The sequence below is a fragment of the Emydura macquarii genome, unplaced genomic scaffold, assembly GCF_026122565.2.
Source record: "Emydura macquarii macquarii isolate MOO-44397 ecotype Brisbane River unplaced genomic scaffold, CSIRO-AGI_Emac_v2 contig_1253, whole genome shotgun sequence".
Lineage (NCBI taxonomy): Eukaryota > Metazoa > Chordata > Testudines > Chelidae > Emydura > Emydura macquarii.
The window spans coordinates 53,119,839-53,143,743 of NW_027131390.1; the positions used below are offsets into that span (position 1 = coordinate 53,119,839).

The window sequence follows — 23,905 nt, forward strand, 5'->3', positions numbered from 1 at the left end:
CGCATGTACTTCTGAGCATGTCTTAGAAATATGATACCCAAAGGAGAGCTGACCCATTAATGGAGGAACTGTTTTGAGCTTATTTACTGGGCACACACGGGTGTGTGTCAATTAGATTCAAAGTTCAGAAAAACTCTTGTCATATTCTGAGACAAGCAGGAAAGAAAATACATGGTGATGGGGCAACACTGGCAGGTTGTGACACTCTGTACCTCAAGATACCACCTTGGAACCTGCATATTCATCACTGTCATATAATTATGATATATTTTGTACACAATATGCCTCGTGAGGTATCACTTTAAAAGTTTTGATCTATTGAACATTAATATCCTGTTGGATTGTATGTACTATCAGTGTATGTGGAGTTATGAAGTATTGCTGAATGTGTTACTGTTACTACTTTTGTATAGCTGGTGTAGAGCAGCATCTACAATTTCACCTGAAATTGATCGAGCCAGATGGCTATTTCAGGAGTGGCAGAATTTATTGCAGTGATGCCTCCTTCATATTTATAAATTGGGCAATGGGTGTGAGATGTTTGTTGGTCTATTGTGGGGAGCCACACTTGCACACCAGGGGGTCCTTGATTTTTCTATTTGTGCGTTAAATGTCCGCATCTGTCATGGTTGGTTTGGATTCAGTTCAGAGTTGACCAAGATGTCCATGGGAGGTTGAATCCAGAAATCTTTTGTGTGGGATGGGGCACAAGGTGCTTATTTTTTGTCTTGTTTAGCCCATTCTGCTTTCCAAGCCTCCTCCTGATCATAGCCTGATTGCCTGAGGCTAAGTGAATATTCCCAGAAAGACATGCAGAACTTAAGGTGTTGAGGGGAGGGGTGGGGGCGCAGCATTGTTGAGGTCCCGATGGATAGGAAGACTTCTGTTTTCCTTGATTCGCTGAACTTTGTGGAGTGTCACAGCAGTTCGGCATGTTGGAGGAACAATATTAGATATAACAGGTAGCCATGGTGTTGTAGTCGACTTAAGGGTCCACTGATGCACTGCATCACTGTGTTCAGCTGGGTGTCAATAAGTCGCATGTGGCTGCATCTGCTCCATACCGGTGTGCAATATTCAGCTACCGAATATACCAGTGCCATTGCAGATGTTTGCGGCACTGATGCCAATGCACCCCAGATTGTACCTCCAAATTTCTGAATTCTGGTAGCTCTCATTTTTATCTTTGCAGCTACCTTCTCTAGATGGTCATGGAAGGTAAGGGTGTGGTTGAGTTTCATATGATGGGGTGCAATCATGTCACACACTTTTACCACAGAAAGCTACTTTCAGGGTGTTTTTGGCACTCCAATTGTCAAGGTAGAATGTGCTTACTATTGTTTTTCCAGGGTTTGGTTTGAGCCTCCATTTCTGGAAGCATTGTTCCATACTTCGGAGAGCCTCAGTTAGTGCTGCCTCAATGTCATGGAATTTGGGTGCTCGGATTGTCATGGGACAATTGTGATTTAGTTGGAGGCATGTTGCTTATTTAAATATTAAAAAGGATTGGCGTGAGTACAGAGCCTTGTGGTAGCCCATTGTTTATGGTACAGGGTGAGCTGGTCTTGTTATCCAGTTAAATCTGAAGGCGTCTGTTACTTAGCATAGTCCACAGCATAGTCCACCGAGGATATCAGCGGGGATCAGCTCCTCAGAGGAGGGTCTGGCCGGTGCGCCCCAGGTATGCCACTGTCACAGTGTGGGAGAGCAGGAAACTGGCCTGCAGCCTCCCTCCATGCCACCACTGCTGCCTAACCCCCTGGACAGGGCACTGGGCCCATGGCATGTGTGTGGGGGGGAAGAGTTGGCACCCCCCCCTTCCAAAAGTTTGCCGACACCTGCCTTAAAGTCTATGAGTCTACAAGAAACTTGCTCAAGGACATGCAGACTTGACATAGAAGTTCTTTGGCAATTCATAGAGGGAAGCATCTTCAAATTAAAGCTGTTTCAGGCGTAGGAAACACTGTGCATCTCCAACCTGGCGTTCTGTATGCCAGTGGCAGTGATGATGGGAATGTTAGTTCAAAAAGGCTATTGGCTCTGTAAGCACCATATTGTCTAGACTTGTGGTTTAAAGGGACAGTTCCTGCTTACAGTCGTGTTTCTACTGTCCTTGCACCTGTGGAGCTGAAATGGGGGGAACTTTAGGAAAAGAAGGCTAGTGTAGGCACAACCACTGTGGACACGTCCCATTCCAGAGCAAGTGGGAGAACTTTAAGCCACTCACTGGAAATCTGTTTGAGGCACAATTGTTTTGTTTCAATAAACAGAAAAGCAGATGAGATTGGATCTGTTTTTCAAACCGCCTGTTGAAATATTCCTGAATGGTAAACCATGCACTGGTCTCTATCTTTTTTTGTGTGGTTTTGTTTTTGCAAACTGGTTTCTGGCACTTCTTGTTGATCCTGTTTGAAAGCTCACCTGACCTGCCAATGAGAGGCCAAAGGGGCAATTGTCCAGGGGCCTTGCGATTTTAAAAGGGCCTGGGCCATGGACGGCGGGTGAAGCTTCTCGAGGAGGTTAGCTTCCCATCCCACCTCTTCTGCCTGTGGCCCTGCTCCGCCTCAGGCCCCGGCCTGGCCCCGTCCCATACCCCGCTCGCTGCTGCATCCCTCCTCCTGTCCTCACTTTGCCCCCCTCCCCTCTTCCACACACCCGTTCCCCCCTTGGCCTCCCCGCTGCCACATCTCTCCTTCCCACTCAGCACCCTTGCCATCAGTTGCTATGTGCATCCCTCCTCTCCTCTGCTTGCTGCATCCCCCCCCTCCTTGCTTAGCCCCCCTGCTGTCCCTCGCCCCCTGCGGGAAGAGAGAGTGTGGAAGAGAGGAGGGAGACTGAGTCGGGGGAGGGTAGGGCTTGGGGAAGAGCAGGTTGGTGTATGGGCAGGGCTGGGATGGAAGAGGTGGAATGGGGAGCGAGCTTCCCAAGGGGAAGCTTCACCCAGCATCCATGGTCGTAAACCTCAGCCCTCCCTTTCTAGTGGGCTGGGGGCCATTGACTGTTCTGCCCTGGGGCCCGGAATTGCTGTCGGCCGGCCTGAAGCTCACAGTAAGAGTAAGAATCTGTAAACCTGAGATCTGGAACAGAGAGACCAGCTGAGATGTAAGTCTTAGCTGCTTACCAGTTCACCTAACCTGCCTTGCTGGTTTTGTGAAAGATATCAAAGATGTTGACTGTGGCATGTTAGTAGATGGAGGCAACTGAGAAGCAACAGGGATCCTGCACCACTGAAGGTGCTGTGAATTGCTTTCTGTTCATTAGTATTCTAAAGAGCATTCCTGTAGAAGGCAAAGACTTTTTTCCCCAGCAGGACTTTGCAGATGAACAGTGGGGGCACGATCAAATGCCCTTGACTTTTGTCCTGTTATCTGAGGTAAGCAGAATTGGAATTGATCTTTTCATGGGAATCCCCATTTCATGGGAATGGTTTGCAGATAATTCATTACTGCTTGTGAGGCTCAGATGATACAACGATCAGCACCACAGAGACATGAGGAGGAAAATAGTGCTAGCAGGATGTTGGTTTTAGGGATGAACGAACCTTGAAAATTTCATTTGATCTTCAGACCTCTTAAAACAAACTTCAGACACATTCAGTCCTCTTTCACAGGTGGTTGCTAAAGGCGTCTTCTGCGTTTCCAGGTGCCCAGCTTGAGATAGCTGGGCTCTGGTTTTCAGAAGTGTTGAGCAACCACCCGAACTCATTCGAATATGGGTTCCTAAACTTTTAATGAATTATTTCTGCTTGGGACCCCAGACAGCATGGAGGATGCTATTTTGGAGAGCAAAAGGGGGTTCTCCAGACAGTGTGACCTTGCACACACTGGAGTGTGAGGTCATGCTTCATGGAGGACTCCATTTTACTGTTCAAAATGGCATACTCTGCACTCTGTGACCTCATACGTATGGCATGTATAAAGTCATGCTGTGCAGAGGATGCCATTGTGTAGAGCAAAATGGCATCCTCCATGCATCGTGACCTCGCACACATTGTACACGTGGTGTCACGCTGTGCAGTGCAAAATGGCATCTTCCAAATACTAGGGATTGCTAAGACCCCATCTGCTGATGGCGTGACCCCAAGTAGGGTTGTGTCCCACAGTTTGGGAACTGCTGCATTAGAATCTGTGGTTGCTTAGCCCCTCTGGCAGCCTGGGAGTGCCATTGACACGCTCTGTAGCCTTGACAAGTCACTGTGCCTTTCTCTTGGTTTCCCTCTGTGAAATGGGGACGGTACTTACCCACTGACCTCACTGGACTGTTTAATGTCCGTGCACTGCTTTGAATGTAGAAAGGCTATAAAAATGCCCAGTACGCTGAAAAACTAGGTTCACAAATGTCCCAAGTTGGGTGCTAGGTCACCGAGGCTATGTCTACACTGACGGCGGCAAAGTCGCCACCATCAGACCAATGAAGACCCGCTCAGTCGATCCAGAAGTCGACGTACTGAAACCACCTCCTTAACTGGTGTAGCACTGTGTTGACGGGAACGCGGTTCCCGTCAGTGCAGTGCAGTGAAGATGGCACGCAGAAGAGAAGCACAGAAGTCGTCAGGAGTTACGCAAGTTCTTTGCGTAACTCCCGTCGACTGCCGCCGAATCGCCGAGGTAAGTGTAGACCAAGCCTGAGGCATCTGAAGTTAATGATCACTTGCAGTTTTTGGCCTTAAATTTCCTAGTCAGTTCCCCTTCTGTAGAAATTTCCCCATTCCACAGGAATGGTCTGCAGATAATTCATTACTGCTTCTGAGGCTTGGCTGATACAGTGATCAGTACCACAATGTCCATGAGGAAATTAATACTGTGTTCAGTCTAGGGTTTGGTTGGTATGCAGTGAATGAAGCAGGGACCACATACTGAAAGAGGAGGATAAAAACGAATATTGAACAGCTGCCTCATATCCTTAGCCGATCCACCCTGTGCACTGAATGAGGTCAGGGTCCTGTGGAAAAGATAGTATGTGATCATGTCATCATGCATATGCAGAAGAGGACTAAATTAAAGGTTGCCCCATCAACCTTAATTCTAGCCTTTCCTAATTTTTGAGTGCTTGGCTTTGCAATTTAAATGACATTCTTTTAATATGATTGTATTTCTGTGTCACTAAACTTGAGCCAACATTAAATGGACTGTTCCATCAAATTCTTCCAAGCAATGGAGACAATATTCAAGCATCAGTAGAGTGAAAGGCTCTATTTTCGTTAGTGCCTAAGAAGGAATGTTGCATGTGCATGAGGAGATTGAATTTTAGTGGTATCCTCTCCTCTCTTATATTGTATTCTTCTTTGGCTCTTATTACCTTATCTTGGTAATTCTATCTTGGTATCTAGCTAAGTATTAAATTTTCTGTTAAAATCTGTCTTGGGCTCTTCCTCTGTGTTAACCACTCAACAACTCTCATGTGCAGTGATCTTGACAGTTTGTGTTTAATGTGTATGTGAGGGGAGGAATTCATCTGTCATCTTTCACCCTCTGCCATCCCCTCTTCCCCCACACCTTGGACTACTTTTTCATTTAATGAGTATAATTTGTTGTGCAGGGTGCAGTTAATGGGTTGGGGCCTGCTAAACCAAATGTGAGTCATCGTTCTTCAATCTTCTTAAATATGCAAATATTAAAAAAAAAACAAAAAACAAATAAAACAAGCAAGGAGCAAATTCAGCATGTATGAGACTGTTTCTTGTGTAGTACTGTATGCCTGCTACTGTACTTAACAGTAAACAGTACTACCCACGACTGTTGATCAGAGTGGACAGCTATACCTGGCTCCCTGTGGAAAGTTGTCTCTGGTGGATCAGAAAGTCAAGCAGATATGCTTATTTCCCCAGCTGTGAAGATGGATGGTAAGAGCTGTGTGGACAGCCTTGGGCCTCAATTCAGGTGCATCGGACCTGATGGCCTTCTACTGCACCCACACCTGTCTCCAGACATCTTGACATTGTCGTGCCCCTGGATTCAGACAGGCCTGGATGAGAGAATGAGGGAAACACTGCACAACTTTCCCTCACTTAAATCCAATTCACACACTAGTCATGACATCAACTACCCAAATCCTCCCCCCCTCCCAAGTCCTGTTGCGATGGGCAATCAGTGAAGCAGCAGGATGGACACACTGGGAGCTGTAGCTCCAGACCTGCATGCAGGCGGCTTAGGGTACAGGGTCGCTTTTCAATGGACTGAAGGCGCAGTGGAATTTGGCAGTCCCCTGGGTGACTGAGCAGTCCTATTTAGGATCACACTGCTCACCTCTGTAGTATGAGGAAGGGGCTAGAAAAGGTGCCTTAAACATTATCTGCTTCACCTTATCTCTGGTCAGTGTGCTGCGGCTGGTGGGGATCCCGCTACAGCAGTTGAAAATCATATGAAAAGACAAATAATTAAAAAAAAAGGCAAAGGTGACACCACTTACCATCAGTGCTTGGAATGTGCGCACATTAATGGACTGTATAACAACAGATAGACCAGAGAGAAGAACAGCTCTAGTTGGTAGAGAATTGGCCAGATATAACATCCAGTTATCCCTGAATGAACCTCGCCTAGCCGAAGAAGGACAACTTACTGAAAAAGGAGCCGGCTATACCGTCTTCTGGAGGGGCTGTACTAAAGAAGAACAGTGTGAAGCTGGTGTTGGGTTTGCCATCAAAACATAGCTAGTCAGCAAGCTTATGAATTTCCCAAAGGGTGTGAATGATAGACTCATGCTAATGAGATTCCCCCTGTTTGGGAAAAGATGTGCAACTCTCATCAGTGCCTATGCACCCACCATGACCAACCCAGATGCGATCAAGGACAAACTTTATGAAGACCTGGGGTCCTTTATCGCAGAAGTGCCAAAGGCAGGCAAGCCTCATCCTCCTTAGTGACTTCAGTGCTAGAGTTGGTGTAGATTACCAGGCATGGCCATGTGTGACTTGAAAAAACGGCTTCAGGAAATGCAACAGCAATGGGCTCCTCCTGCTGAGGAAATGCACTGAACAGGACCTCCTCATAACCAATACAGTCTTTCGCCTGTCAGCCTGTAACAAGACATCTTGGATGCATCCACACTCCAAGTACTGGCATTTCATTGACTATGGCATCACCAGGAGAAGAGACAGACAGGATGTTAGTGTGACAAAGGCCAGGAGAAGTGCAGAATGCTGGACTGATCACAGGCTCATAGTCTCCAGGCTGAATATCCGGATACATCCTAGTAGATGACCATAAGGTGAAAAAGCTCCCAAAAAGCTTAGTATCGCCAGATTGAAACAGGAGAATGTGAAACTGGCTTTTGCTGAAGAACTGTGCAGCCAACTTGTAACAACTGATGCCAACTCCAAAAACATTGAGGAAAACTGGGCATCCTTTAGAGACTCTGTGTACTCAGCTGCATCCAATACCCTTGGTTCCATCACACGTAAACATCAAGGTTGGTTTGATGACAACAATACTGATATAGGGAGATTATTGATTGAGAAAGCTCAGCTCCATAAGGGCCTTTTTAGGAAACAGCACTTCAACATCTAAGAAGGCAGCCTTCATCAACAGCAAGAGAACAGTCCAACGCAAACTTAGAGAGATGCAAAACTCATGGCTGAGCAGCAAGGCAGATGAGATTCAGTCCTATGCAGACAGGAATGGTATGAAGAACTTATATGATGCGCTGAGGACAATCTATGGGCCACAGTCATCATCAGCATCTCCAATACTGATGGCGGCACACTGCTTACCGACAAAGAAAAGATACTGCAGAGGTGGGCAGAACTCTTTAACAGCATCCTCAATCAGCAATCATCTATTAGTGAGGAGGCAATTGATTTCCCCAGATAGATATCAACATAGCGCTTGCTGATTCCCTGATGCTGACTGAAACTATGAAAACGATTGATCTGCTGTCAAATGGTAAAGCACCTGGAGCAGATGCTATACTAGCAGAAGTCTATAAGGCTTGGAGGCTTGCGCACAGCTTTGAAACTGACTAAATTTTTCCAGTCAATGTGGACTCAAGGAACTAGACCTCAGGAGTACGAGGATGCATCCATTGTTCAGTTGTCCAAGTGGAAAAATAACAGATGATCCTGCAACAGCTATAGGGGCATCTCCTTGTTGTCAACTGCCAGCAAAATTCTCACAGAATTCTTCTGTGTCACCTTGTGCAATACACCGAGAAAGGGCTCCTGCCTAAGTGTCAGTGTGGCTTCAGGAAAGGTCATGGGACCATAGATAGAGCCCTGAAAATCCGCGGTTGTCTGCTTTATAGTCCCGGATAGCTGCATCTGGGGATATCTATGGGTCATTTTTTTGTGAATGGTGAATTGGATGTGGATCTCAAAGGCGGGGAAGCAACTCTCTGCAGCTCAGCCTTTGAGGCTGCTTCTGTACCTTTGAGATGGGGGTGAGGGCTGGCCGCTGATCAGCTGTTTCGCGGGGCTCCCCTGTAGCCGCCGATCAACTGTTGTGCAGCTCCCTGAAGGGGCTGGTCCCCGAACAGCTGATCAGCGGGGGAGGCTGAAGGGGGCTGGCCTCCAAACAGCTGACTGCAGGCCCCAGAGTTGCGGGTGCGGATGACTAGACTGTGGATGGTGGTAAGTTGATTGGAGCAGATGCGGATTGGATGCGGATCAACATTTGTGTATCGGTGTGGGACTCTAACCATAGACAAGGTGTTTGCAACTTGTCAACTTCAGGAGAAATGCCTGGAACAGAACTCCAATCTGTATATGACTTTCATTGACTCGACAAAAGCATTTGATATAGGCAGTCAGGAAGGCCTTTGGAAGATCATGGCAAAATTCAGTTGCCCAGAGAAATTTGTCTCAGTGGTTCGATAATACCATGATGGCATGTTCACTCGTGTTATGGATGATGGTGAGTCATCTGAACCATTCCCAGTCACTAATGGAGTCAAGCAGGGTGTGTGTCGGCCCAAGCCATCTTCAGTATGATGTTTTCTGCCATGCTTATAGATGCCTTTTGTGACTGTGACATCGGGATTGGCATCAGATACTGGACTGATGGCAAGCTTTTCAATCTGAGGAGACTACGGGCAAAGATGAAGGTTCAGGAAGTGACTGTTCATGATCTTCTGTTTACTGATGATTGTTCCTGAATGCCAAATCTGAGTCTGACATGCAGCAGAGTATGGACTATTTAGCTTGTGACAATTTTGGTCTCATTATCAACATCAAGAAGACAGAAGAGATGTACCAGCCTGAACCAGGGCAGCCTTACGTAGAGCCTACTATCACAGTGAATAGCCAAACCCTCCAGGCAATGCAGAAGTTCACCTACCTCGGCAGTACACTGCCATGTGCAGTTCACATTGATGATGAAGCCAGTGCCAGAATTTCCAAAGCCAGTGTGGCCTTTGGCAGAGTACATGCAAATGTGTGGTAGCGCGAGGCATTGGTCAACAAACTAAACTGAAGATCTGCAAAGCCATTGTGTTGCCAACTTTGATGTATGCATGTGAAACCTGGACGGTGTACAGACACCATGTTATGGAGCTAAATCACTTTCCCATGGACTATTTGAGGAACTGAGGGTAAGATGGGAAGACGAGGCTCCAGATACTGAGGTTCTCATACTGGCAGGTATTCCAAGCAGCCATATTCTGTTGGTGAAATCACAGCTGTGGTGGCCAGATCATGTCACCCAGAATGTCAGATGAGCGACTGCCAGAGAAGATCTTCTGTGGTGAGCTAAAAGAGGAAAAGTGCTCTCAGGGAGGCCAGAAGAAATGTTTCAAAGACTCCCTCATGTTATCCTTGAGGCATTGACCCACAGTTTTGGGAAGATCTTGCTCAGGATCGTTCTTCGTGGCGAAGTCTCATCCATACTGGAGCCACAGTCTATGAGCAGAGGAAAACTACTGAGGCAGAGCAGAAGCTCCAGCAATGTAAATCTCCTAGCAGTAGCACGTCTGCTGTTAATAAAGTGACCCATAGTGACATTTCTTGTTCAGTGTGTCAGACAGGTTAAAGCTCAAATTGCATTCACATATTCACAGAAACCAGACCAACCAGTGATGTCATGGTCATCTTTGAACTTGAAGGATGAACAACAATTGTAACATCACTGTATCCCCTTATTTAACTGAGGACCTGTGCTCACCTGACCGTGCAGAAAAATCAGAAGTCTGAATTGGAGGACTGTGCTGCACAAACTCCCTTTGTTTTCTCTCACGTTTATTGAATGAAATTTAGAACGTTGCTGGAAGAATTCTATAGAAATAGTTAAGAGAGTAACAATGAAAATTGGCAGACTGTGTCTGAATGATCCATTAGTGCGAACCTCAAGAGTTCAAAATCCCATGAATCAATCTGGCTGAAAAAAATTGAGATTGGCTTAAAAAAATAATATATTTTGATTTCTCTTATTTGCCTTCTAGTTTTTGATCCTTCAGGTGTTGCATTTTCAAGCTTTTCTCTTCACCCATGAGGACTAGAAATTTAACTTGTGATTTTGAGAATCTCAGCTTACTTTTTTAAGAAAAGCCCATGACTCCAGTAGCTGGGGCTTTAAATATCATGAGACTTATTGTAGTACTGAAGAGTTGGGAACAGTGAAGGTTCTCTGCAGCAAAATAATTATCCTCTCATTTCTAGATGTTGTCTTTTTTGACAACACACCATTAAGTAGGAACCTGCTCTTCCTTCATTGTATTAAAATAGTGTCAGTTTTTAAATTTCCTTTTTTTGTTTGTTTAATGCTTGTGTGGCCAAGAGGCACATTGGTGGTTCACTGCTCTGTGTCAGCAACTCTTGCCAGGCCTGACACACTCACTACACCTGCACATTACTGTCATAGTGTTTATCTGGAAAGAATGTTCTGTGAAATATCAAATGAAAACCAGTGACACATTAGTCAGTAATACCATTATGAAGTGTATGTATTAACACTATGTGAGGAATTAGGGGTACTCACTGATGATATGCTTTAAAGTCTGTAACCAAAAGAGAGAAACATGTTTTCTTCCAAACGAGAACAAAGATTATTTTCTTCCTGTCTATAACGTAAATTGCAGTGGTGCCAGAGACAATGGGCAGTTAATTTGCATTGGTATGTAAATACCAGACTGTCTACAACAGTGCAATGCAAATGCCTGTTCTCACTTTCATGTGACATTAAATAAGTGGGTAGTGTCGAGGAAAGAATCACTCTGTTACATTTTAGAGTTGGATCGGGTGCAGCTTTAATTGTGACACACACACACAATCACATAACCATAGCTATGGGGAATACTATAGCCATAGGGAAAACCCAGATGGCTATAGGGAAGTTAAGCAGCATGTCTGGATGCTGGGCAAATGTACTTCACCTGGCTACCAGATACAAAAGACTTTTATAGGGGTTGCTTAGGTTCATTTACATGTTGATCGTATAGTGGAATTTGATAACAGCTCAGGAAAGACAATTATATGTACAATGGGGTACACCAGATGTTTTCACAGGAAAGGCCAAAGAGCCATTTGATTATACAATGTGCTTCAGGTACCCTGGCTATCACCCGAAGATGGGTGGCTACATAATACATGTTAAAATGCTAATCTGTATGGAGTAAGTTCCTATGGGGCCAGGAAGACAGGGGAGCACGTACCGATACTTATCAGAACAGGAGATGTCTGTTCACAGACTTCAAAAGGGCTAGAGTTCACAAAAGGAGTTTGCATTTAAATTGTGGTCCTGAGACATCCTGTGGGATTTTAGCATCTTTATCTCAGTCTCAGTTTGGGGCATCCTGTCAATGATTTAACCTGAGGGCTTCCATCACAGTTCAGGCTACCCAGTTTCAGGCCAGGCCTTCTATAATCAATTCTGTGATTAATTTTTTGATTCCACAGTAGCATTGTCTCCCGTAAATGTAAACAAACTTGTATGTCTTGGCGATTAGTTGAGCAAGAAGTAGGACTGAGTGGACTTTTACGAGGTGAATTGAAAAATACTATTTCTTTTGGTTGTCTTTTTTACAGTGCAATTAATCGCAACCTATTTTTTTAATCTAGTTATTTGTTTTGTTAGTCGCATGCATTAACAGCGATTAATTGACAGCCCTAACCATAAGTATATCTCAGTGCTGTTATATTAAGTAGTATAAGTATTCCTTGTTAAATCAAGTGAGCTGGTGTGTGCACTGTCTCTTTAGAGACACTGAAAAGGAAGGCAAGGTTGGAGACTGCCCTTTTAGTCCTGCAGTACCGCTTTGGAAATGGGGTGACCAGTGCTGCACACACAACTCCATATGAGGGTGAACCATTGGTTCAGATAATATCATTTAGGGAAATATAGGTCTTGTCTTCACACACAAGTTGTATCACCTTAATTGTGCATGTATAGTTGCAGAGTTATATTGTAATGTAGATGCAGTTATATTGGTGTAAAGATGTTAATTCCCATAAAGGAAGGAAAACAAACTTCACGCAGTCTAAAGCACCTTTACACCAGTATAACTGTGCCCCTGCTAGGGGATGTACTGGTATAACTGTTATGGTTTTAAAAAAAAATGATACTCCGAACCATCCATTAATCATAAGAAAAAAGAATCATCTGACTGGACACCACAGAGTGGCTGAAACCACACTCTTGATCATTACATTGATTGGGTCAGGAAAAAAATTGATTGCAAAATCCTTAACAAACTTCACATCCACTTCTGAAAGGACAGCCAAGACAGTCCCTGAAATCTAACCACCAGATAGTGATCAAACCAGTAGACAAAGGGGGTGCCATTGTAGTCCTCAACCATGATGACTAACTTAACAAGGCCAACTGATAACTCTCCGACACCACCCACTATCAAGAACTCAAGAAGACCCCAACATGCCAATTTACCCAGGAATTTAAGGATATCATCAAATCCTTCCCCAAACAATTCCAAGAGAAACTCTACAAACTCATTCCCCATGAATCCACCTCTGTGACCTTCTACATGCTTCCCAAGATACACAAACAAGGGGACCCAGGCAGACCCATCATCTCTGGCCATGGCACTCCTACTGATGGACTATCAGGACTCATGGAAACCATCCTCAAACTGCTCACTCCTCAAAGGGCCAGATTCCTCCAGGCCACAATTGACTTCCTCCAGAAACTCTGCGACATTAACAGCCTCCTTCAGAACACCATCCTCGCCACTATGGATGTCATTTTCTTATACACCAACATCCCTCACAATGACGGCATAGCTGCCTGCCTCAAATATTTACAAGACACTGGACAACCCTTAGATATCCACCCCAAACACATCGCTGAATTTATCCATTTCATCCTCACCTGTCACAATTTTGCATTCCACAATAAACGCTTTATCCAAACTGTGGGGACAGCCCTAGGTGCTAGGATGGCTCCCCAATATACCAACCTCTTCATTGGCCTCCTTGAAGAAGAATTTTTGGACAAATGCACCAAGGAACCAGTGATAGACCTGAGATACATCAATGATATTTTCATCCACTGTACAGACAACCAAAACACTCTCAGATTTCCCCCACAACTTCAACAACAACAACCACCACCCATCCATTAAACTCTTTTTTTGCAACACTCCTACACTAGCATCAACTTCCTTGACACCACGATCAGCTTCAACAGTAGAACAATACAGACAACTATATACAAGAAACCTCACCATCACGGATCACTGATTTTATTCAGAAATCCAATAACCACCCCAAATACACCAAGAAATCTGTTATCTACAGCCAGGCAGTCAGCTACCACTGCAAGTCTGGGATATACATCTTAAATAACTACGATGACTCCTAACCAAACAGTTACGCTGGTACAGAAACTGTGTGCAAATCAAGGGCTGGATCCTCAAAGATCATTAGATGTCTAACAACGCAGAGAGATACCTAGTGAGATTTTCGAAAGCACCTCATTGGGTTCAGTGCCTAACTCTCATTGACTCAGGGGTCAGGTGCCTAACCTGCTTAATGTTTCTGCAAATGCCAGGAGGCACCTCTCGGCATCTTTGCCTTTGTACTCTGGCGCCAGGCCTTAGGAAAAAGCTGCTTGCCATAATTCCTCTGAGAGATGGTGGGATTCTCTTGGATAATAAAAGCATTATGCATTTGTTCAATGTGAATAAGATGTGGTTTGGTTTTGTCTGTGAGTGACAGTGAAATTCCATGTGGAAATGCTGAAACCTGGCAGTGTTGAAAATATAGTGAGGAAGCCAGATATTATGAGACTTTCAGCCCTGTTTCCAGCTCGAATTGGCTTGGATAGTCAAGCCAAACCACATCACTGGTGGTTACTGGTGGCTATCCTTAAATGTGCTTAGGAGAGACCATCCATATTTGTAGTAAAATTGATGAAAGCAGTAGGTTGGCCTTCTCCTCTGATGCATGGCACACCTTTGACATGCCTAGCCACTGGGTTCCTAGGTAGTGGTGTTGAAGAGTAGGACTGAACCTTGCAATTACTTTATTACTATCAATATTAAAGTGCTTAATTGTTAATTAAAGTGTTTAATTTTGTCTTTGGCTTAGGACTGGGATATTTTTGTCCCCATCTTTGCTGGGACGAAGATTGATCCCAAAACTCTGGTAAAGAAGTTGGATTTGGACTCACGAAGCGTTGTCTCAACCCAAACAGGTAAGGGCTGCTCTATAGGGAGCTGAAGGTGCCAGAGTGAAGACCTCTCTTTAAGACAGGGTGCTGCCTGTGTCTGCTGTGGGTTTGGCTGGGTTTCAATCATCTTGTTGGGATGTCAGGACTGAGGTTCTGTAGCCTACTAGAATCTTGTATCATGCTCGTAGCTAGGCTTATAGTGTTAGAACCAACCCCTGCATGTGCATATTTAATCAGGTGACCAATGAGTTCTGTGTTATTCCTTTGCATCTCTGAGCCCAGTTTAAATCTGCTGGCCACCTGAAGGAAGGCAGGTGTGCAATAACAGAATATAAACATGTGTTCTGCGCTGAGCGGTTTGAATCCTCAGGATCTTAAATTGTAGAAAGACTCCTGCCAGTAACCTCACTTACCCTAGTTGTGTTGGATATTGCCTTCAGCATCTGGCCTTGCAGTGGCTGTGAAAAATGAATACAAGTAGAATGAAATAATCTGCTAAATTCTGATCCAGGTCTAATCTTTAGTCCCAGCAGAGGGTTTTAAAATTGGGTTCCAAAGCAGGGGTGGAGGTGGCAGTTAAGCTTTTGCATTGCTGTTCATTCAGCCTTCCCTGTCCTTCTTTGAGTCTGTCATAAAACAAACCTTTCAAAGAAAGCTGGTGGCAGGGAGAAGAGTGAGTGTGGACCCTCAACTCTTCCATCCTCACAGGACAGGGAGATGTCTCCTTAAGCCTCTGAGTGGCTGGGCAAACTGATTCCACCCTCTCATCCCTAAGCAAAAAGGGGGTGCCATGTTCATCTCTGTTCCTGGGGTTGGAGACTATTTCTAGATGTATATTGGGATTCTCATAGTGACTCTCATAGTGATTCCTTGTCTAAGTTTATTTTTTTCCCCTTCAGATTAATAATGGTAACAAATAGCATACAGTGTCTTTGCTTTCCTTCTCCAGTACAGCCAGCCTGAATCCTCTCTCATCAAACGGCAAATATCCTAGGGCAAGAGTAGTCAATAGGCAGACCATGGGCCAAATCCAGATCACCAGATACTTTTGAATAGACCCCAAAATCTTTTTATTTACTGATTGTCGTCATTATTGATTTTTTTTTTTTTTTTAAATTTCTCTGAAGTCTGGACCTTGACTATACCTTGACCAAGAAATTTGGATCTTGCCAAAGAATAATCGACTATCCCTGTGCTAGGGTAATGATTGGTGGTGAGTTGTAACAGCCATAGTCCACTGATTGATTGTGTTTGTACTGTGGAATGAGGGAGCAGGAAGGTTGAAGGAGGACATGTAAGCCCACAAAGGCAGCCTTCTGTACAGAAACTAGTGAATTCTTCATTTGCTGAGTGCTTTGTTCCATGATTGGCTTGGAAGAGACGTGTGGGTGTCAGGCTGTATACAACTCCCACCTCCCCATCTTTTTAATTTGAGTAAACCATATACTGTCAAAGGCTGATAGCCTGCAGTCTGGTCTCGCATTGCAGACTACGGCTATACTGTAGCCACTAGGCCCGGTTTATAAATAGACGTGTGTTGCTTGTCTCTGTGGAGCACTGATGATGCAGATGTGCAGTGTCTGGCCATATTTAACCATTTCCTGAGAGTCTAAAGACTGCTCGCTTCCAGACAGCGATTTGCTGACCCCTTACCTTCTGTTCAGTCTCTTCCTTTTGATTGATGCTTTTGGGGCTGACGCCTCTGACTCTGACTGGAGACCAGTGGGGCAGAAAGGAAGTGCTTTTTCTTCTTTCCCCAGTCTGCTGTGCCCCTTCCTCTCATATTGCTCCGGAGCACATGGGGATTCCTTGCTATGGAAGTCAGTTCACATTTTTTTGTGTTAATTCAGTGAACGGTAGCTGGGTCTTGTCTACAGCAGCTGACCACCCCACAGACCGAAGAGATGGATCAGCCAGTATTAGCAGTATTGCTTTGTCCTCGGTGATCTCTGTGCTCAAGGGCGAGCATCCCTAGTGGAGAGTTCAGCCTGATTTTTCCTGCTGCCCTTTGCTCAGTGGGTGGGGAGGTTGGGCTGTCAGAACAGGAATTCTCCTACACACGCTGCTATTTTAAGATTCAGTAGAAAAGCACATAAGTGTTTCTCTTCCACTGGCTTTCTCAGCCCTGAGAAGGTTGGGTTGACAGACTCTGCCCGTTCCCTGCTGCCGGTCTGTGAAGAGCACAGGAGAGGCTGTTACGCTGCATTTTAAGATGTTGTTTTCTGATGCCCTCGCTGTGTGAGTGTGTCATGCTTTCTAAGCCTGATGTGGCTGGGGTGTCTGATCGTGCACTGAGCTGTGTGAATTCCAGCATGGCGCGTGCAGGGTCTCACGCAGGGCACTTGTCTGACTCCCAGCTACGTGCGAGCATCTGCAGTGGGGCCAGCCATGAAGCAGTGAACTCGGGAGACAGGCAAAGCACCAGTGTGCTTGAGGTGCTTCTGGGGATGGAAGGGGCCTTACCAGCATTCAGGGTTACAGATGGATCCCGCTGCATGATTTGGGCTCCAGCTGCTGGCTCTGGTGTGCTCTGTGTGGCCAGGGGCCTCCTACGCTGCCAAAAACCACCCCCAGCAGCCAGTCTCAGAGCCCAGGACTACAGACTCGCTACAGTGTGAACAATTGCAGTGTGGGCGTTCCCGCTCATGCTCTGAAACCTGAGAGTGGGGAGAGGGGAAACGCCTGAGCTCCTGCCGAGGGGGACCAATGACACAGCTACTTCGAATGCTGTAGGCCAAGGCTCTGAGACTGGCTGCCACTTGGTTTTGATTATTTTTTTGCAGTGTAGACGTACGCCCACTGGCCAGTACATCTCGCCAGCTCCAGACTGGTCAGAGGTAGGGAGCCCAACAGCTGCTGCCCTGATGGGCTGACAAGGAGGGACAAAGGGCCCCGGGTTCACTGTCCTATTTCTCTGTGTAGAATGAGACTGGTGCCAGAGTCTTTGTTTCCCACAGATGGTCCAGCTGACCCATCTCCCAGGCTTCCCAGGTCTCCTATCTCTCTCCCCATGTCCTGAGTCCTTTTCTCTGCTCCCACATTCCCTTCATTCGCCCGCCTTTGATTCCCTCTGTCCACCTGGTCTCTCCTTCCCGCCTGTCTCATCCCTCCCTGGCAGCATTATCTGTTCCCCTGCTGGGGAGGGGCCACCAGTCTCCAGTGCTGGGGTGGGGCCTGGGTCCAGAGTTTCTCCCTTCTCTGTCTGCAGCGAGAAGTTTCTTCTACCCTTGCTGATCTGCAGGGCAGCTGGTGGGAGGAAAGGAGCAGATTGTCAGCTCCCTGGGGGCAGGGACCATCTTTGTCGTAGGTTTGTACAGCACCTGGCATGGTAGGACCCTTGCCATGGCGGCGGTTCCTAGGCACCATCATGATGATCTTTGGCCAGCTGCAGAGGTGCTCTGCCTGTGTTGTTGGGTTGTGGGGGCACTCTTGCGTAGCAGCTGCTAACCACCAATGCCTTCTTCCCTCTCACTCCTTCACAGGGACAGAAGGTGGGCTGGTTTTGTATGGTGGGAGCAGGAGGAAGAGTGGCATGGCTACCTTGAAAGTTGGGAAAGGGGTATCACCCCTCCCTCGCTATGCCCATGCTCCCTGCTGTCTCATGGTTCCAGCAGCAACAGCAAAGTAGGCAACCATGAAGACTTGGGGTCCCCCTCTCACCCCACATACACACTCCTCCCTATAGAAGTGTAAGAAATACCTTTGACTAAAAAGGTTTTAATAAAAGAACATCGGATACGGGTAAAGAGTAAAACAAGAAAAGTACTTTTTATTTCTTTAACAGGTTTGCAAAGCTGGGCACAACTCCAGAAAAAAATATCTGAAAGGAGCGCGCCCCTCCTTTATTATTCAGCAGTATATATTTCCTATCCCGGCCGAAAGAATCCCTCCCTTCGTTCCCCATTGGCTGGGTACTAAAAGGTTTACACCTTTCCCGACCGCCTACTACATACATGGGTTTTTTTATACAAACATCTTCACATGTTCATGCTAATGAACCAATTTTTTATGCAGGGTGTGCGATAATATTTTAATACCTTATTACGCATGCGTCTTTTAGGGTGCCTTTTTGACCTCCTTTTAACAGGATTGTCTAATTAGGAGTTTTTATTCCAGAAAGGCAACTCCCAACTACTGGGCCCATTAATTAGCTAAGTTGGCACATAACTTTAGCAAAAGCAGGAAGGGGGTAGACCTTAGTTTCTTCATCTTGTGGTTTGCCCTTTATCTGTATCCAGACACTTGATGTCTGCTTGGCCTTCAACTTCTTCTTTATCTATTAGCCCCCCCCTTCTCCTTTCTTTCTCAAGCATTTTTCAAGCTTAAAGCTGATTACGTAACTTCTAAGTTAATATATGCATATAGCAAAAATACTACTTTTCTATACCTACAACTATTTTATTTCTTTTAGACTTTTAACTCTTTCAGAAGGGATATCAAGGCTCTTGCATGGCATTGGCAGCCCACTATTGCAAGGGAGGTATGTGTTTTTCTTTCTTCCTCTCCACACACAGGAACGCCTATTGGCAGCAGCAGCTCCCAGTTTTGGGAAGAAGCTGCTGACATTTTGGCTTTTAATGTGCCTGGCTTTTTAAAAATCTTTGCTGCTTATTTTTCTGCCTGGATTTTCACTCAGCCATGTGAAGACATTACTCCCTGCCACCCCTTCCTCTCCCCCCCAACTCTTCCCCCTAAAAAGAAAAAAACCAGGCGACTTAATTTTCACTACTTCCTTGATCTAATTAAACGTTTGGCCAGCCATGGCTGCCCTGCCAGCTGTGATTGCTCTGCTGGCCGAGAAGGGGGAGGAGGGTGGCAGCAAGCTAAATTGTAATCATTCTCATGTTGTGTCTGGAGCACCTAGCCTGGGTCTCTCTCCAAGGCACGACTGCAGCAGCAGCAGTATTGGGAGGTGCCTGAGGGCAGGAATACAGACCCTTTGTGGGCTGAAAGGAGGCTCAACACAAGCATATTGAGTCTATCCGCACATATGAACAGTAATAACCCGTTTTATTCTTTCCTGTAACTACTGGGTTTATCCTCTTCTGACCAAGGCTCTGATAGTTATTTTTATTGCTGCCCTCTGCTGGATGACTCAGAAATAAATTCACTGCCCTGTCTGCCAAAATGACCAATTACTGGCATGCTGCCTTTTTGCAACCCCTCCCCTCTCCCGGTCCCCCTCTTTTTTTAGCTAGTGCCCTTGGATGTAACTTCAATCCACAGTGTGTACCTCTTATTCTTTGCACCCAAGGGTTTGGATCATGATAGTGAGGAGTGTAATGTTATGCTGCTGTGGCATTGGCCAAGTTCTTGCAGTGTTAAGAAAGGAAAAGATGAAAATGTATCCAGTCCTCATTAAGAACAGTTTCACCAAACCACTTCAAGATACCTAGAAAGAGCAGAGCAGAGGAGAAGGAATTGCAAATTTATTAATAAAGACAAAGAAATGTGAATCCTTTTGGTGCTCTTTAAAAAGGCAAGTGTGTGTGTTCATGTGTGGAGCTCTGCTAGCTGTCCGTGCCTCACCTGGTGGTGTATCCATTCATACCAAAGTTCCCTGCTTTTGATGTGCTGCAGACCATGGAGCCTGTTCTTGATCATTGGTACATCTTGACCTTCACACACTGGTAGATAGCAGCAGCTGGCAGTGGAGCCTCTGGTAACTGAGTTAAGCTCTTGATTCAATCACCCTTTGAATGAGGACTTCCTACTGGCATAGTTTAGTTTAGACACTAACATAGTGTAAATCAAGTGCCTTACTGTAGTCCAATGTTTCTCAATTGGTGCAAGGTTCCGCGGGAACGCTGTTAGGGTTCCGCGAGAAAGTGACATTGCGCCGCCGAGAGCAGCTGTTCTCCGCGCCGCCGAAAAAGGGAAGATGTCCCGGATTTTTCGGAGGAGGGCATCGAGTATGAGTGTAATTTCCCCGTGGAGCCTAAAGGGTTCTGTGGGGAAATTTAATTGAGAAACGCTGACCTAGTTGTTTGTATATAATTTGCTTATTTCGACATTTTTTTTGGCCCCATATGCAAAAATACTGTTAAGAGTTTGGGGGGTTCCGCAATTATTTATCGAGTTCAAAAGGGTTCCGTGGCCAAATTTAATTGAGAAACACTGCTGTAGTCTAATACATGCAAAGACATTTTCTGCTAGTTTGAGTGCATAATTCTCAGCTGGCTGAACCTCTGCAGCGTGGGAATTAGATATTTCCGACATAGGCAGGCGTGACAGGGTTAGGAGTTTTGCTCTGGCATTCTTTATTGTTCACATTTGCTTCATGAAGCTGAGATGTCTGGTCAAGTGTTGATCTGACAGCCCATGAGCCTGTAACCTCTTTTGCCAAGAGTGGATGATGAAGCAGCTGTGGAATGCTGTGAACATCTGGACTGCCCTGAGAAACTTCTCCCTCCCTCCTCCCTTGCCTTGGACTCACTGTGCGTGGGAATAGCCACAAGAAGTGTTGCTGTGAAGGAGAAGAAAGTCCTACTGGTTAGGTTGAGAATCGCATGTGGAGCATTAACCTTAGGTTTGAGTTCCCACCTGATAGGCTTAGGGGAAAAGCTCCTCTTCCCTTCTCTTGCAGTGGTGACGGATGGGCTAACACTATGGGCAGCTTTGTGCTCACTCTGCTGCATCTGGCACTGATAGCAGCACTGTATCCTGAAGGGCCTTTGGCTCTCTCATGCTGATCAGTCAGAATGATCCTGTCTCTTTGCTGTCAGCTGTGTTGGTGCCTCTTTCTGCTGTCATCTGGCTTCTTGTTGGAAATGTCCATACCCTCTTCCCCCCCGACCAAGTGTATTAGGGGGACGCAAGTTCTCACAGAGACCATAGGCATCTTGCATTGTTTGAAAATGGTGAAAGAAATTCTGTATTTGGGGTGGGGGAACTGCAGCTAAATTTGGTTAAGTGCTGGGCTGTAGTGGTCCCTGGAGTTCCAATGTGAAGTAGGCTGCCTGCCCTACAAGCAGGAGCACAGATGATATTTGACAGCTTCTTTACAGCCGGATGTGTGCTGAGGGGGAGATCGTCCAAGGCGCAAAGAGTGGATAGGTGCCCAGTTCCCAGTTGTGTCCTGATATGTTTTATTAGACGCACTTATATTCACTGCGAGGGGCTTTTCAGTTATCGAATAACTATCAACAAAGCTGGCACTCGGAGCAACACTCCTGCTTTATCTGTAAGTCGCAGGCCTGGGTTGTGATTCATAGAAGAAGATTAGGGTTGGAAGGGACCTCAGGAGGTCATCTAGTCCAACCCCCTGCTCAAAGCAGGACTAACCTCAACTAAATCAACCCAGCCTGGGTTTTGTCAAGCCTCAGCTTAAAAACCTAAGAACGGAGATTCCAGCACCTCCCTAGGTAACCCATTCCAGTGCTTCACCACCCTCCTAGTGAAAAAGGTTTTTCTAATATCTAACCTAGACCTCCCCCACTGCAACTTGAGACCATTGTTCCTTGTTCTGTCATCTGCCACCACTGAGAACAGCCTAGCTCCATCCTCCCTGGAACCATCCTCCCCCCCATTATTCTCTTCTGCAGTCTGAACAAGCCTAGTTCCCTCAGCCTCTCCTCATACATCATGTGTTCCAGCCCCCAATCATTTTTGTTGCCCTCTGCTGGACTCTCTCCAATTTGTCCACATCCTTTCTGTAGTGGGAGGGCCCAAAACTGGACACAATACTCCAAATGAGGTCTCACCAATGCCGAATAGAGGGGAATAATCACTTCCCTAGACTGCTGACAATGCTTCTACTAATGCAGCCCAATATGCCGCTAGCCTTCTTGGCAACCAGGGCACACTGCTGACTCATATCCAGCTTCTTGCCCATTGGAACCCCCAGGTCCTTTTCTGCAGAACTGCTGCCTAGCCCATCGGTCACCAGTCTGTAGCAGTGCATGGGATTCTTCCGTCCTAAGTGCAGGACTCTGCACTTGTCCTTGTTGAACCTCACTGGATTTCTTTTGGCCCAATCCTCTAATTTGTCTAGGTCACTCTGTATCCTATCCCTACTCTCCAGGGTATCTACCACTCCCCCCAGTTTAGTGTCATCTGCAAACTTGCTGAGGGTGCAGTCTACCCCAGCCTCCAGATCTTTATTGATTCCAGGAAGGTGTCTCTGAACTTGCACTGATACTTGCATCTCAAGAACCTGGCTCTGTCATCATGGTAGGAAAATGGCATTTTCTCATTACTGCCTGCAGAACCTGTGCTACCACCAGGCAGGTTGCTGTCAGAGTCCCATGGAGGATGTTTGAGTCCACTGGAAAGGAAGTTGACCTCTAGCAGTGATTCTCCATCACAAACTGACACTCCCATAGCTTTCGCATAGAGTGCTTAGGGTTGCCATCCGGGCAACTTTTTATACTGTGCTCAGCCATTTCTACCCTGCTCACTCCTGTCTTGCTTTTAATTTCCTGGTCTACATAAAGGCCAGATGGAAGTGATGTTTAATGTCTTCATTTAGTTAAAGTGATTCTCCTGCATACAGATGAAAGTAGAAAATATCTGCACAGCTGGCACTCAAAGCCCCAGAGATAGTCAGCTGCTTCTCAAACTGAAGTCCACAGAGACAAACTTTCCGTGGAGAGTCTGAGTCTATGGCGTGGTTTGCACCTGGAAAGCGTACAGATACCCATGGCTTCTGCCTTGCAGTCCCTGCCCTGTCACACCTCTACTGCTGTAGGTTCTGCTGTGATGCAGACAGCAGGGCCCTGCTGTGCTAGGCGTTGCACCCACATATAGTGGAAACAACTCCTGCCCCAATGAGCATACAGTCACAAACACCCCCATCAGGGGGGTATAACTGCCAGCAGAGCTGGGGCAGGGAGTGCAGGACAGGGTACCAGTAACAGGATCATGCTGTTGCATAGATGAGCTAAGCGCACAATTTGTGGGTAGCGGCTTTTAATGTATGAGAGGCATAAAAAGGGCAAAGTTGGTAACAGCTCTTTGCTGCCCTGGGGGCATCTGGTATTGATGTGGGAGAAGGCAGACAGTTTGTAGGTGAGAGTCAACATTTGCGGAAGGAATGATGGAGGGCCAGTGAGGCTGCAATGCTGCATTAGCCCATAGGGGGGAGTTTAACTTCAAGCCAAGGCCGGACAGTAGGGAGGAAGGCGGCTCAGCTGGGAAAACACTTGTGCTCTGCACTCAGCTGAACTCATCAGCACTGCTCATCTCGCTGTTCGCACAGGCGGGGCCAGTGATTCCCCGCCAACAATAGACTCTGGGTCCTGCAGGGCATTTCTCCACCCTGCACTTCCATGTCAACCTAGACCTGGACCTCTAACTCCCAATTTCATTTTCTCCCCAAAGGGGTGATGTGACTTTCTCAAGCACCAGGAAGC

General features: G+C 46.2%; 1 protein-coding gene across 2 annotated transcripts in view; it reads left to right on the forward strand.

Moving 5' to 3' along the window:
* SLX9 (SLX9 ribosome biogenesis factor) overlaps positions 1-23,905 on the forward strand; it is a 128,742-nt gene that overhangs the window by 18,046 nt on the left and 86,791 nt on the right. For both annotated transcript variants that reach the window (XM_067549819.1, XM_067549818.1), the window contains exon 2: positions 14,471-14,576. Coding sequence is in view for 1 of the 2 variants with exons in the window: in XM_067549818.1 (XP_067405919.1) it covers positions 14,471-14,576 (106 nt within the window). In the remaining variant the exon portion in view is untranslated. The remainder of the gene's footprint in view (positions 1-14,470; positions 14,577-23,905) is intronic.